This window comes from Mycteria americana, chromosome 14, assembly GCF_035582795.1.
Source record: "Mycteria americana isolate JAX WOST 10 ecotype Jacksonville Zoo and Gardens chromosome 14, USCA_MyAme_1.0, whole genome shotgun sequence".
NCBI lineage: Eukaryota > Metazoa > Chordata > Aves > Ciconiiformes > Ciconiidae > Mycteria > Mycteria americana.
Window position 1 is genome coordinate 7,671,809 of NC_134378.1, and position 13,949 is coordinate 7,685,757.

General features: G+C 51.9%; 1 protein-coding gene across 2 annotated transcripts in view; it reads left to right on the top strand.

The window, feature by feature from the left end:
• The window catches only part of SLC2A10 (solute carrier family 2 member 10), a 207,278-nt gene extending 197,861 nt beyond the window's left edge, over window positions 1-9,417 (top strand). Inside the window, exons 2-6 of one of the 2 annotated variants that reach the window (XM_075517282.1) lie at window positions 2,706-2,770; window positions 5,095-6,471; window positions 7,521-7,643; window positions 8,237-8,372; window positions 9,035-9,417. In XM_075517282.1, coding sequence (XP_075373397.1) covers window positions 2,767-2,770; window positions 5,095-6,471; window positions 7,521-7,643; window positions 8,237-8,372; window positions 9,035-9,131 — 1,737 coding nt within the window. In that variant the 5' untranslated portion in view covers window positions 2,706-2,766 and the 3' untranslated portion in view covers window positions 9,132-9,417. Of the gene's footprint in view, window positions 1-2,363; window positions 2,771-5,094; window positions 6,472-7,520; window positions 7,644-8,236; window positions 8,373-9,034 lie in introns of those variants that run through there. The other variant, XM_075517283.1, reaches the window with a different exon arrangement.
• The last annotated feature ends 4,532 nt before the right edge of the window (window positions 9,418-13,949 follow it).

A 13,949-nucleotide genomic window follows, 5' to 3' on the forward strand; every position in this document is an offset into this window, starting at 1 on the left:
AGAAGACCATAACCCCCAGCCACGCGCAGCACCAACGCGGTAGCTGCATTTCTGTACATACTGATCTCATCTTTTTGGCCGCCTTTTGTCAACATACCATAAAGCTCTGCCTATACTCCCCAGGACCTTGCCTCCTTTGCTGTCTGTGCTAATAATGTTTACTGCCCTGCCAGAGAACAGGAAGCCTCCAGAAAATGTCGGGAAGGCAGCTAAACAAATGCTGAGTGACTATGGAGAAAAATCTAATTTCTTCCTTTTCACACTGCAATCATTTGAGAAGGAAGGAATTGCTCAGGCAAATTGCAGATCCCATAGCCAAGAGTGGGTTTCCCCAGCAGCTACGAGGACGGTAGCTCCCCTCCGGCTCTCCGCCTGGCGTGATGGGGAATCACGTGTGGGTGACATCTGCCCCAGCTCATAACACAACACACCCAAACTGTAAAAGCTTGAACTCCAGGGAGAAGCTGCAGGGGCCAGAAGTCACAGGCAAGATCACACTGCATCCCCAGCATCCCCCTGTGTTCCCAAAACGTTGAACATGAGCCCAGACACAGAGCTGTAGTGCCTGCTGCCTACCGGGAACTGGCCTCATATGCAGAGTCTTGGGCAAGAGAGAGGATTGCAGTCATTTCTCCCTTTGAGTGTCATGAGAGCTAGTCATGATTTCAGAGCTGTTTAGACTACTTTAACATGAATTACAAATCCTATTGAAAAGCTCCTTCCATGAACATCATGGGTTTCTGTTGGCTGGTGTTCATGTTTGAAGCCATTCTTCCCTGAGTGTGTGATCCCTGTGCAGCTGTCTGTTTGCATCAGATACGCAGTTTTAGAAGAGGTATTTTTAAATACTGTATTTCCACTGAAATTAGAGCATATGGATAGGAAACATTTATTTAATCTATAAACCAGGTAGATGATTTGAAACACTTTTAAGATTCACTATGACTTTGAGAAGAAACAAACCCAAAACCTTTGATCAACTGCTGCTCATGTTGCAGGCCAGATACCCAACTGATTAAGGCTGAAAAGATATGCATGATCCGGTATTGCACATCTCAAGCATCCCAAAACTATGAGTTGGAGCAAAAAAAGAGTTGGCACCACTGGTCTCCAGAGCGGAGACATGACATGTATCCCCCTACTTAGAAGAATAATGATTCTTTAAATATTTCTCTTAAATGCCCAGTTAAGTTAATATGCGGAATGACTGAAAAAGCTCTTTCAAAAAAATATCACGTGTTCTTCATTCTTCACCCAACCTGTTTACTTTTACCTGTGTCAGAGGGGTGTGCCTGCACCACAGGCACGATGGTCACTGATGCAGACCTTCCCCAACCTGATGCTGCACTGTAGCAAAAAGCTTTACCAGCACGGGCTCCACAGAGCTTGTCTGGGCTGGAGCTTGTCTTGTTATAACCGTGTGATTAAATGCAGTATTACCTGCAGTCACATACCAGCTTGCAATGTGGGTTTATGGTCATTTGCACTTACCCTTCAGCAGCTGTGCCTGTTGCATGGCTCTGGGAGGGCTGTGCAAGCCCACCCCCAAGCCTGTGACAGCACATCTTCCCTGCGCTGCTCCCCACACCAGCTGGGTTACAGCAAACTTCTGAACATCGCGAGTACTTCACTGCACACGCACGTACTTCGCCCAGTGCAACCTGCCCAGCAGCTGCAGTTGGCATGAACAGCACCGAGGGAGAATGTTTGCATTGTGTTAAAGAGTTTTGAAAGCACTTCTAGGCATATCAAGTTTTGTAAAATCCTTGTTTTACAAACTGGACTTCGGGATACATTAATTTAGCCTCAGAATCGGAAAAAAATATTGCATCCAAGTGCAAGTCCTAGTGCCTTTTATGCAGTAGCCAGCAGGAAGGTTTCTGTTCCACTGAGCAGAAAAAGAATGTTACTTGCAAGGAAAGTTGAATACTTAAAGGCTTTGCCTAATGGAGCACTGTGCAGGGGGAAGCACATAAGCTCAAGAGGCTGATCCTTTCTTTCTAACAGAAGAGAAAGGTAAGAGTGCAAACTCAGTCATGCTGCTCTTTTTTTTTTTTAGCTTTGAAATGGTCACTCCTTTCCTAGCAGGCTTTCTTTGGCTTTGCAACCCAGCTACCTAAAAACTAGGTACTAACCTGTCAATCTCTTGTGGGCTTTCCAGAGGCTTTCTAGTCTAGAGGAGTGAGGCTCTGCATCAGAGAGGGGCTGCGGTCAGCGAGGAGAGGAGATTCCTATTCCTGGCTCAAGTGAGAGAGACGGGGGACAGAGCTGTCATTCCAGGAACCGAAGCCATCCCCTGCCACATCCTCGCTTCTAGGCCAATTAGCAATATACCCCCGGTAAAATGTCCCCAGCCACGAGGGACAATGCCGCGCAGCCCATTGCGCGGGCAACCCTCAGCCGCACGGAGCGGTCCCGCGCCCGGCGCCGGGTTACGGTGCGGCGGAGCGGGACCCCGCCAGACTCATTCCTCACCCCGGAGTCACGCTCCTTCTCCCCGGCCCTTTGCATCAGCTCCGCCCGGCCGGGCAGCCGCCGCCCCGAGCAGCACATCCCAGCGAGGGCGGCCCGCCCGGGACCCCCCCCGCCCGGCTCCCCGAGGGGCGGGCAGGGCGACTACAAGCCCCAGGCTGCCCGGCCGGGAGGCAGGGCGGGAGCGACGTGGCGCTGCGCGGCCCCGCTCCGGCCGCCGGACCCCGACCGCTCCGCTCCGCCCCGATCCGCGCCCGCCGCCGCGGAGCGCCGGGGGCTCGGCCCCGCCGCGCCATGGGTGAGTGCCGGCCGGGCGGGGGGCGCGGCGGGGGGCCCGGGGTGCGGGGCGGCGGCGGCCCCCCCGCCGGCGGAAGGGAGGCGGCGAGCCCCTCCCGGGCAAGGGAAGGGGCAGCCGGGCTGGGGAGGGGCGCGTCCTGCCCCAGGAAAAAGTTTACAAAAAAAAAAAAAAAGGCAGTTTTCAACTTTTCCTAAAGGCTGAGACTGCCCCTCTCCCCCAGCCCCCTTCCTTTCTGTGTTTGAGCACTCCCAGCAGCAGGCACAGCAAACACGAAGAGAGAAGTGGTTCCCTGCGGCGCGGCCCCAGGGCCCCCCCAGGCGCCGAGCCGGGGAGGAGGGGGCTGCCGGCGGGAGCAGGGCGGCAGCGAGCGCGGAGGCAGCGCGGCCGTTCTGCTGAAGGCAGCGGCGGCTGTTGGCATCGGAGTGTGCCCAGAGGGACTTCGGCAGTTCAAAAGGCAGCCCGGGCTCAGCCGGGTCAGCAGCGCCGGGTACTGCTCGGTCCGGGCGCACGGCGCTCCGACCGGGTTTTGCCGTAGGCGGGGAATCGCCTGGCACAGCTCCTTGCGAGACCCTCCAAACTTTCTGTGCTCATGCGAAGGTCTGAAGAGTCCTCAAGTTCCCCAGCTACATCAGAATAGATTATATACAAAGCTGGATTTCAATCAAAGTTCATAAACTATTACTGCTCATTAAGTTAACAAGAAATACAGCAAAATCCGATGGAATCGTCTGTGGTATTTACAGCAGGGCTGTCTGTAGCTAATTGAGTTTGTGGCTTGAAACTAATGGCATGCCCACTTTATGCAAAGCCTTCTCTTTTCAGTGAGCAAATATTTTTTCTAATTATCTGCATAACATGTGTACAAGGAGCGATAAAAGCAGTGCAGGTAGTCACACAGAGCATAGTGGGAGGGACTGGCGTGTACCTGGGATGGCATAAGTGACACAAATGAAACACGGAGGGTTACAGAATAAATACAAATATAAATATAGCGATCACTGAGAAATAACCTTTGTTGCTAGCTGTAATTAAAGGCCAAATAGAGACTTCCTATTAAACTATTCCTATATAGAATAGACTTCCTATTAAACACAGCTTGTGAGGGGAAAAAAGCCCTTAGGCAGGGTGAGGAAAGTTTTCCATGGTCTGGTGGTTGTGTCCACATTCTTTCCACATACAGTCTACTGAAACTGTGAGTATTTCTAATTAAACATACCCAATGTGAGAATACAGTTAGTATTATGTGCTGGAAACCAGCACAAACCTCTAAGCTAATGCACTTTACCTGTGCCTTCAAAATTGTAACTGGAGGGGGGAGGTCACTGTCACCGCTGTTCCCCAGAGGTCCCTACTTCAGCGCTGGCTCTCATGCCATGTGCAGCCCCCCCTGCCATAACATGACTAATGTTTCACACGTGGTCACCCTTTCATCCTCTCCCCAGGGCAAGAAGCATGTGCAGCAAGCACCTTGGTTTTGTCGGGTTGTTTGGGGTGGGTTGGTTTGGATTTGGTTTGCTTTTGCTGTTGTTTTTTCTTATTTTAGCTAAACTTACATACTTACTGAACTTGCATGCTCCGCTATATGGGAAGGGCAAGGTCAAAGAATCGCTTCTTGCATTTGGGGAAGGCAACAGTGAGCTTTTCAGCTTGTGATGAAGTTTGTCCTGTAGTCCTGGACCAGCCTGAGAAGGTTGTGCCTGGCTTGGGGATCCTGGGCTGTGTGCTGTAGAAGGAGAGATGAAGAAATCAGGGCCACCCCCCCAAAGTCATGCTGAGGCTGCAAGATTAACTAGGAGAAATTAACTTCTGTGAGCAGTGTTTTTAACAACAAGGTAGGGAGTGAGAATGCAGAGCCTGCAGTGAGAGCTGATGGTGCCACATGCACTGAAACATGTCAGTGATAATGCAGAACAATTCAGAACCAGAAAGCAGAAGCTGCGTTTCCTGCCCAGAACATGTTTTGTAATTAGGATCAAGGGAGACCACGGAGGATCCCTCCATACAACTCCAGGCACTACAAATCACTGTCCTCCACTTAAATACAAGTCTTAACTTTGTCCTTAACGAAGTCCTGTTTTCACAGTTCTGCACCCCAAATGAGTGCCCCTGCAGTTAGTGGAAGTGTGTGCAGGCCTGGTAGGTTGTGTGACTGTGCAAGTGCCTCTCTACACATGACCTGATGACCTATGGGGAAATTCAGCATTGTGGCTTTGTAGATGGAAAACTTTGGGTGTCATGGGAGAGCTTTTTCCAGCTTGTGCATGCTGATAGCTTGCCTGCTAGCGCCAGAAAACCGGACCTAGCATTGCTTGCTTGTTTTCCAGGTCGTGCACTGCTGGTCCTCCTCTTGTCTGCAACAGTCTCTCTCCTGGGCGGACTGATATTTGGATACGAGCTGGGGATTATCTCCGGTGCGCTGCTGCAGTTGCAGGTAGACTTTCACCTCAGCTGCTTCAAGCAAGAAGTTCTCGTGAGCGCTCTCCTTATTGGAGCTCTCCTCGCCTCTCTGGTTGGGGGGATCCTCATTGACCGCCATGGACGGAGGAGAGCAATCCTGGTCAGCAACTTGGTCCTGTTGGTTGGCAGCCTTATTCTCACACTGGCGAGGTCATTTATTGGGCTGGTCATTGGGCGCATGACCGTGGGCTTTGCCATCTCTGTCTCATCCATGGCCTGCTGCATCTACGTCTCAGAAATGGTGGCTGCTCATCAGCGAGGGCTGCTGGTGTCTCTCTACGAAGCAGGCATCACCATAGGCATCCTACTGTCCTATGCGCTGAATTACATCTTTGCGGACGTGGATGAGGGATGGAGGTACATGTTTGGACTGGCCATTGCCCTGACGGCCATGCAGTTCCTCAGCATCCTCTTTCTCCCAGTGAACCCTGTTAAATTAAGCTCGTGGGACTCAGACTGCCAGAAGGGCCTCATTCAACTGCAAGACACTGAGGACAGAGCAGCAGCAAAGCGGGAGCCCTATAAGGAGAAGCATTACTCATTTCTTGACCTTTTCAGGACCAGAGACAACATGAGAAGGCGGACTCTGGTGGGCCTGGGACTGGTGCTCTTCCAGCAGTTCACTGGGCAGCCCAATGTGCTGGCCTATGCCTCTAAAATCTTCCACTCGGTGGGGTTCCAGAGCAACTCCTCGGCGATCCTGGCCTCTGTCGGGCTGGGGGCGATAAAGGTGGTGGCCACGCTCGTCGCGATGGCCTTTGCAGACAAGGCTGGCAGGAGAGCGCTACTCATGGCTGGCTGCGTGGTGATGGCCATCTCCGTCACCACCATTGGCCTCACCAGCCGCATCGCTCCGCTGGCCATGGCCAGGGACTGCAAGGCAGCCGCAGACCCCAATGCATCTCATAGCCTCACCCAGCACCCCCTGACGCCCATATCCTCCCAGCCTGCTGTGTCACCCATCCCACCAGCATTAGGTGCTGTCAAAAGTCAGGCAGGCCCTGGGTTTGCTGCCACAAGGAGCCTTACAAAAGCTTTTGCCAGTACTCAAAGCAGAGAGGTTGTTCCTGGTTCTTCCCTCACTCAGAAAAGGGGCTTGGTAGGTCAGGCCAAAGAAGAGACCGTGAGAAGCACTGGCCCTCCTTTCGGTGGTGCTCCCTGGGCAGAACATATGGTTTTAAATTGGATTACGCTGCTGAGCATGATGGCTTTCGTGAGCGCCTTCTCAATTGGATTTGGACCAAGTAAGTATGGTGTTTATATATCTTTGCACTAACCCAGAGAATAAAACTCGGGCTGATCTTTACAGTCTGCTTGAAATGTTCATTATGTATCTGCTTTACCATGCAGCTCAGTGTCTGGGAACTGGAAATAGGTCCCGTTCTGCCCACTGAATCATTTTCTAGCATTGCAGCTCTGTCAGCTATAGGGCTGGCACAGCACTAGAATAACTTTCTCTTCCATGCTATCACTACCCTTGTAATGTTTTTTTTCTGTGAAGCTCATTGCAAAATGAGAGCATCGCACGAGCACTACCTAACCTTCCTAGCACCCTGGTGAGCAGGAAAATAGAGGGCTGAGGACAGAGGGACTGAGGGGCTTCTGCTGTGTGATAGAGGAAGTCAGTGCAGAACTGGAAGTGGAACCTCTTTGAAAGTTTCTCAATATCAGTTGGTCTTTTTTCTGAAATCATTATTTATTCATCAGATGAGAATAGAGATTAGTTCTTGCTTCCATGTGGGCTCTGCTGTTTTCTGGCATTTATTGCTTTAAATGCCTTGATGGGAGAAAACAGCATCTAACTCAAGAAAAAACCTAAGTGAGCAAGTCTCATGGGTTTGACAGTGACCCTGTAAATTATTTCAAGCAAAATAACCCTGGGATAGGACGGACTACTTTAAGATATATATTGCTTTAGCTCTGATTTTAGCCCAAATGCAACTTTGTCTCCCTAATCCTACCCCTTTCTCATTTCTTTACAAAGAGCACGTCCTGACAGCAGGCATGCCAGATTTTCCATCTCCCGTGAAGGGAATGACCAACTCCCCTGCTTTCTCCTTTGCTCCCTGGGCCTGTTCATTGGTATTTCATTCCTCCGTGGAGTGCTGACTGTGGGAGTTTTGAAGTGTTCTGCTGTGACCTGACTCTGCGATCGATGAATGTTTGACACAACCAGCAGCGGGTGCTGGGTGAAGCCGGAGTTTAAAACCCCTGCTGAAATCTTCCTTGCCCATTTCCCAAATAAATTGCTTAACCCCTACAACTGTCTTTCTGATCGCTCTAATCCATGCAGTGACGTGGCTGGTCCTCAGTGAGATCTACCCCGCTGGGATAAGAGGAAGAGCCTTTGCCTTCTGTAACAGCTTTAACTGGGCTGCTAATTTACTGATCAGCCTCTCCTTCCTGGACCTTATTGGTAAGACCCTCCCTCATCCCTCCATCTCCCACAGCTGGTTAGGGAAGGTGCCCACCACAAGCCATTTGGAGATTAAGTGGCATTTTGAACCCTGGGGACTTGACGCTGGAATAAGTGTGACCCTGATGCCTCTGAGAGCAGAAAACCCAGGCACCAGCAACGCTGGTCTGAGCCCTTCTGCCACCTGTTTCATGAAAATCATCCATCGCCCACTGGGCTGCACTGTAATACTGCAGTATCAGGAAACCATGGAGCTTGCAGCTTTCATGCCGGTAGCTTTACGATGTTTCTTTCTAGCAGAGCTCTCGGCTGAGGCACTCGGCAGGCACTGCTGGCCTCTGGAGCTTGGCTGCCTTCTCCTTCCCTCGGTGGTGCTGCTGGCAAAGCCTGGTGTGGACCATCCTTCTCCCTTGCTGATTCCTGGTCCAGACCTTGCAGATAAGGAGCTTTCCCTGCCCTTTTGAGGGCTTCTCAAAATAAAATGCCCCTGTCAGACACCAATGACCACCTTGCAGTAAGCAACCAGCTTCCTTCCTATCCCACGACCTGACCTATCTCCGATGGACCCTTCACGCACTTGAATCTCTTTGCAGATGCCATTGGTTTCTCCTGGATGTTTCTTCTCTATGGACTGGTGGGAGTGATGGCTGTCGTGTTCATTTACCTTTTTGTTCCGGAAACGAAAGGCCAGTCCTTAGAGGAGATAGACCAGCAGTTCTCCAGGAAACGGTACGTGTGCTGTTGTACCAGCATGAGTGCTGGCTTTCGGTGCTTCCCACCAGCAGTCCCTGAGGCCTGAGGCACTGGGCAGCTCAGGGCTGTTGCAAAGTCTGGTCAGTGCCACTGAGAGTATCTCAGGCTTGTGCAGGCCTATGGGATGGGGTGTGAGAGCCACAGCATGGTTCATCAGCAGGTCACTGCACTGAGCCTTGTGGCCGTGCTGCTGGAGGGCACTAGTGACACTTGGGAGGAAAAGGGCTAAAAACCAGGGCTTGTGGGTGAGGGGAGGAGAGCAGGACCAGAGCACGGCACAGGCAGGTCAGGACTGCGAGGTCCTTAGAATAAGCCTGGACTGATCCTTCTCCTCTGGGGCAGAGACATCTGCCGTAGCACAGGCCACGGGCTCTCACCCGGGAATTTCCATGCAAAGCCTGTAATGGGCTAGGGAAGATCGAGTGGTATTTGTGCAATTCTGGTTGTGAAGGAGGTGGCAAGGCAAGCATCTCTGAAGCAGAGGGAGGTTGTGCAGCCGCACGGCCACAATGCCAAGGGGTGGGAGCACACACCCCATGGCGGGGGGCTGGGAGGGGTAACTGCTGTAAACCCCCGCCTGCCTCCTGGCTCCCTGCGAGCAGCGGCTGCTGCAGCTGACCTTCGCCATTGCCCGGCAGGGTGTGGGAAGGAAATGTGTTCAAGCAGAGAAGTGGAAGGGGAGCGAGCTGCGCACGCACCCAGTACCAGAGAGTGGAGCACAAGAGCAGCACATGAAACCAATGACATGCCCGCAGCATCGCCCCGAGGAGAAGAGCAGGCTGTGCCATCAGGACAGTTCTTTTCCATGGCCTTTGGCTGGTGACCTCTGCTCAGAGACGGTTCTCACCACAGTGCCTTAGATCTTGGGATGTGCCAATAGCTGTCCTTTGGGTCCTTGGAGGATCATAGGTCCCAGGCAGGGAACACATCCTTCCTTTGATATCTTTTATTTTTCATGGTTTGTAATTTCTATCATTTAAGAGATTAATGGTTTTGTACACAGGAATTAAAGCACAACTTTTGCTGACAATGCTTTCCATCCATGCAGTTAATTCATGAGCAAGGTGTATTATTTTCTAGTTCTTTGAAATACTTGATGCTTTTACAGAGGGAGCAGTAGTGCAGGAGGAATGTGTCAAGCACCCAGCAGCGTACATCAATATTGTCACCCTTTGTAACATATACGTAGGAGCCTGAAGTCTGAGATGGGAGCTAATGCAGCTAAACCCCCTGTTGCAGTGGAGGCAGAACAAGTGCTAGGTCACGGGCTGCTGTTTCCCACAGTGTCAAGGCCCAGCAGCTCACCTGCCTGATCACCCAAGGCCCATGCGAAACGAGTGTAGAAGTACATCTCGCACGCGTGTTTGGCTGCTTTCTTCTGTACACAGAGCCTGTTTTGCATTCATGACCAGGGTTTGCATGTACAAAAATGCATGCAATATTCTAGTACCTTCTACAAATTTTCCACCTCTTACAATTGTACGTTCTTTGATTAATTCATTCCTCCTCCTGACACATATATATTATAAAAAAACACCCTACTAATACCACATTCACTCCTCAAACCTTGTGAGAGAGGAGGAGCTGGTATCCTGCTGAACAGCCAGCCTTGCCTCTTTTGAACCCCTGAAGGAACTGAGTCCCAAAGCTTAGGGTTTTCCCCTGAAAATGCAGCTCCTTGGGGACCAGTGACTGCTATGCTGAGCCACCTGGTTGGCACCACAGGGACAAACACAAAGGATGTGGCCACAGCACCCAAACCCCTGTCTCAAAGAGAAGCCACAGAAACAGTGAGAAATGCTCTGTGCTTGGCTGTAATTCAGGCCATGGCTGTCAGTGTCTGCCGTGGAAGTGCTCTTCTCTTCCCCTTCAGCGATGGGGGTCACCCATGGCCTTCCTCACCCACCTCGGCCTCCTCGCCGCACCTCTGCTGCAGCTGGAAGTTGATGTTTCTGAAGTCCCTCGTGCGCTGCAGATGCTGTCACCTGAAGGCACACAAGGACACCTGTAAAACAGAAAAGGGATGCTCTCTTCCTGCAAAAAAGCTCATGAATACTGAGCTGTATCAGGGGTAACTCTGATTTACTGGGGGGAAAAAAGTGTCAGTGCTGTCCAAAGAGTTAAAGTCAGCCTCCAGATTACGGCTGCAGACTGTGGCCGTTGGTAACAGGGTCGTATATTCACCAGGGGATCCCTGGCCACGAGGGAGGGGGGCGGAGGGGGGGTGGTGCATGCACCCCTATATGTGCTCGGTTGGAGGGAGGGTACCGCGAAGGAGCAGCAGAGCTCAAGAGCAGTTTTCCTTTCCGGGCCGTGACCGTTCGCCCACTGCCCCAGCAGCACCGGGGGTACCCAGCCCCCGCCCAGCCCGGCAGCCCCGGGAGCCGGCCGAGGGTGCACCGCGGCGGCTCTGCCGCGAGGGGACACCCCGGCACCGCGGCACCGTCCCTTCCCCTGCCCCGCGCCGGGCAGCTCCGCTCCGGGCCCGCTGCACCCCTGGCTGCGAGTCCACCCTGGCACTGGGGTGTCACCCTGGGGAGACGGACGGACAGACAGACACACACCCCCGTGACCAAAATGTCTGCCCACCTCACCCCTCGGACACAGCGTCTGAGCCTGAGGGACCCCCCCGCCCCGCAGAGCAGGGGTGCAGCTGCCCCCCCATGCTGTGCCTCTGGGCTTGATGGAGCCTGGAAAGGAGGGAAGATGGGAATGGGAATTCAGGGGCACCCCTGCATGGGGGTGGGCAGGCAGCTGGGGCTGCCCTGAGAGGCGAGGGAAGGGGAGAGGATGGAGACCCCTGGGCCTCGCGAGAGGGGGAGCGGGCCCGGGTTGGGGGGCTGGCTGCTGGGGCAGCAGGAAGGGCTGGCTGGGTTGGGGTGGGGGGCAAGTTAGCTCTGGGGACAGCAAACAGCGCTATTGACATTGCCAGGCCCTGTGGGTGATGGTATAGAAAGCTGTAAGTTAGCTTGTGGTAAGGGGGATTAGTAAGTCCCAGGTAAGAGGGCTGTCTTTCCTGCTTTCTTCAGAAAAACATGATGCAACTTTCCAAACCCAACAGCTTCAGCCCATGAAGCAGGAAGAAGCCGCAAGGGGCTGCCCAGCTCATCACGCAGAGTGCACCATGTTTGGGTGTCTGTGCTTGCTCAGAGTGCGAGGCAAGAGGAGAGGAGGTGCTGGGAGAGCCTCGGGGATGCTGCAGAGCAGCGTCCCCCCTCCGCTCCTGTAGCCCTTGTGATGAGGGGGTGTAGGCACCCGGGAAGGGCTTCCCGCTAGGGAGACAGCTCTGAACTGCCCACGGGTGTCACGGGGTCCTGCGCCTCCATCGCAGCAGAGCTCGGCTGGGAGCACAGAAAAATGGAAAAGCCATAAAGGAGCGTTTAAATAAGAAGCTGAAGGGAAGTCAGTGGGTGTAGAAATTCAGACTTGCACCCCTTGTGAGGAGGATGTGGCCAGTATCCAGGGAAAGAGCAGCAGCAAAATAAACGGTGGAGCTGCAATAAATAAGGGGAGTTTGACTGCGTGTAGTTCCAGCAGATCGACAGGAACATTATTAAGTAACCAAGCAAGAGCAAAACTTAGAGGTGATTCTGTCCCTATACAGAAGCTTAAAAACATAAGACAATGCCAGGCTTTCCGATCACCCTGAATGACAACCCCAGTACCGGTACAGATTTCTTGAGATGGGAGATCCCAGATTCCAATAAGAAAAATGTAGAGCCAGGACTGTGTTACTGACCCCTGATCAGGATAAAGGTAACGATCAGCAAATATAAAATGAGATTAGAGAACCCAGTCAGCTCAGTGATCCATCAGGAAGAAAAAAAGTGGTTCTGGATACAATAATGAGTCTCCTGGACCAAGCAGTGCTGGAAGCGGCGAGGAGGGCTGCTGCTCTGGGTTTGGTGGGGAGCGGTGCACAGGACCTGCTTCACAAGGTGTTTGTGGGAGAGCTGTTCTCTGCTAGTGACCACAAAACAACCAATTTAATGCTGTACTGGGAGAGAGCACACCAAATAAATCTGGCGTGTGGCTCTACAATTTCAAGAAAGGGAGCTATGAAAAAATAAGGTGATTAGTCAATAACAACAAAACGAAAAGGAACAGACAGAAAGCAAGGAGCCTGCAAGCAGTCTGGAGGCGATTAAAAAATGCTCTATTAAAGCCCAAGTAAAACATGTGCCACAACTCAAAAAGAACTAAGAGGTCCTAAAAAACACCCTGCCTGACTCACTGCTAAGGTTAAGGAGGTATCACAGGGAGAAGGTCAGCGTTTTAAAAGTGGAAAGGTTTCCCACATGAGGAGAAAAGGAAAACCCATAAAACATCGCAAGTAAAGTGTAGACAGAAAATTAAAAGAGCTAAAAAAGAGCATGAAGATCTCGCTGCAAAGATCTTTAAAAAAAAGTTTCTTTAAATATATCAGAAGTAAGAAGCCGGCTAGGGAGCCATTGCTCAATACAAAGGTGTAATAGTGTACTGAGGAGGATAAGGCATGACAAGGCAGCTCAGGCATGACTGTGTGTTGGTCTTCACTGCTGCGGGTATTTGGGAGATCCTCACACCCAGTTCATGCTTTGTAGCCCATAAGCTAGAGGAACTAGCTCAACGTGACTTTACAAATGGCTACTGTACCAGAGGACTGGCAGGTTGCTGGTGTCGCTCCCACCTCCGAACCAAGCTCTGGAAGGGGACCCTGGGAGCTGCAGGGGTGAGCGTCACCTCCGTCCCTGCTGGGGTGGTCGGGTCTGTGCCAGCAGGGAGCACATGGGCAGACAGGCGGCTGGGAGAGGGCCAGCAGGCACGGCTGCCGAAGGGGGAAAGCCTGCCCTGCCAGCGTGCTGGGACTCTAGGAAAATATCAGTATGCACACAGACAGGGAGAACCCAACAGACACAGCAGATGGACGTTTTCAAAAAGATTGTGGCAAAACTCTTTTTAAAAATTTACATTGCCATGGGGTTGAAACAACGGTCCTTTTATGGATTGAAACCTAGTTAAAAGATATTCCTATCTTGCAGGTAGCAAAATGCAGGGTTTAACAGACAGTTTTTGAGGACAAATGAGATTCGGCAATGGGGTTGCCCAAGAATCTCTGCTGGGTCTGGTTTTATTCAATATCTTCTTCTGTGGTATTGGGAAAGGAATGGACAGCAAAATCTCCAGGTTTACAGATGATGCTAAGCTCTTTTGGGAAATAAAATATTTTGCTACTGACAAAGGCTCCAGAAGAACCTTGCAAAAGTGAGTGAGTGGGCAAAAAGGGCAGCTGGGATGGATGTGCCAGGGAAAGCTGCAGGCTGGTGCCAGAGGCCTCTGGAAGCTGTCTGGGTTAGCGTGGATTGGAGGAGTCCTCGGCTGGGTGAGCTAGCTCCCTCCATCATCATCTAACTGGACAAACGTGTCCCCACTCTAAATTTGTGACCCATTAACGTAGCAACAGGCTGTTTCTCTTTTTCTCTCCCCTGAGGCTGAGACCTCATAAGACTAGAGGATACAGAAATGCTTGAGGCAGTGATAAATCTTTTTTAGTGGGCTTTTATTTCCTTTTCT